The following is a 1,422-nucleotide window of genomic DNA, read 5'->3' as shown; positions in this document are numbered from 1 at the left end:
AAATAAAATAAAATCGGTATTAACCAAAAATCGGAATCGGCAGGTCAGACTTTTTAAAGATCGGTGATCAGAAATCGGCCAGAAAACTGCAATCGGTGCACCCCTAATATTTTTCAAAACAAAACATCACTCAGACTCTGATTGTCGATAAATTCAGAATCAGAAATAATTTAATAATCCCAAAGGGAATTACTTTTATTTTTTGTTTGTAAATTATAAATATTTTTTATTTTTTTGTGCGGACCAGTAGCGGTCCGCGGCCCGGTGGTTTGGGGACGGCTGATCTATACTTCTAATTTTTACCCACTGATCACAGCAAATACTGCAAAGCTTCTCTCTGCCATTAAACACAGGAGCAGCAGAAGCATCTGGACTCACTTTACCGGACGTCTGACCTTAATGTGGACACGCATCAGAAGCTTGTTTGCTGCTGAAATCTCATTTGGTGTAAACATAGCATTACATTGTGGTTTGGATGGATTTAAATCTATAATAGATTCTGCTGCACTTATTTAGTTTTTTTCTTTTAGGCTTTGTAAACTTTAAAACATCAACATTAGAGCAAATCAGTGAAGGTGATCTGCACCAAATGCTTCTCTAAAGGTGTTCTACAGCGAGCGGAGGAAACAGGGCTACCTTTAAATGGAGCCGCAGCAAACCCTGCAGATAGTAATAATTTGGTCATTGGGATCATAGTTTCCATGACATCATCGATTGAAGCCTTATTTGGAAGAGGTTATTTGTGGTTCATATCCAGAATCTGCTCTGTTTGCCTTTCACACAGGTGGGTCCATGTGCTGTGTGCAATCACTGTGCTGGAGGCGCGTTTTGTCAACATCACCAAGCGCAGCCCGATCGACCTGTCCGCCATCCCCATCCCACGTTTCAGACTGGTAGGAGCCTGGTGTCGGTTTCTATGTTTAATAAAGCATATGGCGAGTGTGAGTTTACATCCTGTTGTCAGGGCAGAGATGCACTCCGCTTCAACTTCTGAACCAAACCCGGTTTAAAAAAACTTTGCTGTATTTAAAGATGCTTCTGATTTTTAAAGAGACCAAAAGTTTCTCCCACCTGGTTCAGTTTCTGAAACTCAGAAATGTTTAGAAGTTTTGTTTAACTTTTCCAAGTATTACTGATTTACTGTTCTAAAATTACCTGGATGTCAGAAAATTGAAATATCCCTTTAATTCACCACCAGGTTTGTTATTGCATCATTTGTTGGCTGAAATGAAAACAGAGGAACCAAGCTGGATGATTTGGGTTTAAAACAATAATTACCCTTTTATTTTCTTTTTTTTAATCAACATTAATGTTCTGTGCATTAAAGGCTACGTTCACACAGCAGCCTTACGTTTCCCATATCCATTTTTTGCTCATATGCATCCTGCATCTGTTCTTTTTATGACACTGAACAACACAGAT

General features: G+C 39.0%; 1 protein-coding gene across 1 annotated transcript in view; it reads left to right on the top strand.

The window, feature by feature from the left end:
• Positions 1–1,422, top strand: part of LOC107101563 (lysine-specific demethylase 4A-like) — a 45,511-nt gene that overhangs the window by 31,263 nt on the left and 12,826 nt on the right. The window contains 1 exon segment of the mRNA XM_015400517.1: positions 785–906. Within this exon segment, the coding sequence (XP_015256003.1) occupies positions 785–906 (122 nt within the window).

The sequence above is a fragment of the Cyprinodon variegatus genome, unplaced genomic scaffold (genome assembly GCF_000732505.1).
Source record: "Cyprinodon variegatus isolate N-32 unplaced genomic scaffold, C_variegatus-1.0 Scaffold1114, whole genome shotgun sequence".
Classification (NCBI taxonomy): Eukaryota; Metazoa; Chordata; class Actinopteri; order Cyprinodontiformes; family Cyprinodontidae; genus Cyprinodon; species Cyprinodon variegatus.
The sequence above is the reverse complement of the archived record's forward strand: the minus strand, read 5'-3'. Positions and strand labels throughout refer to the sequence as shown.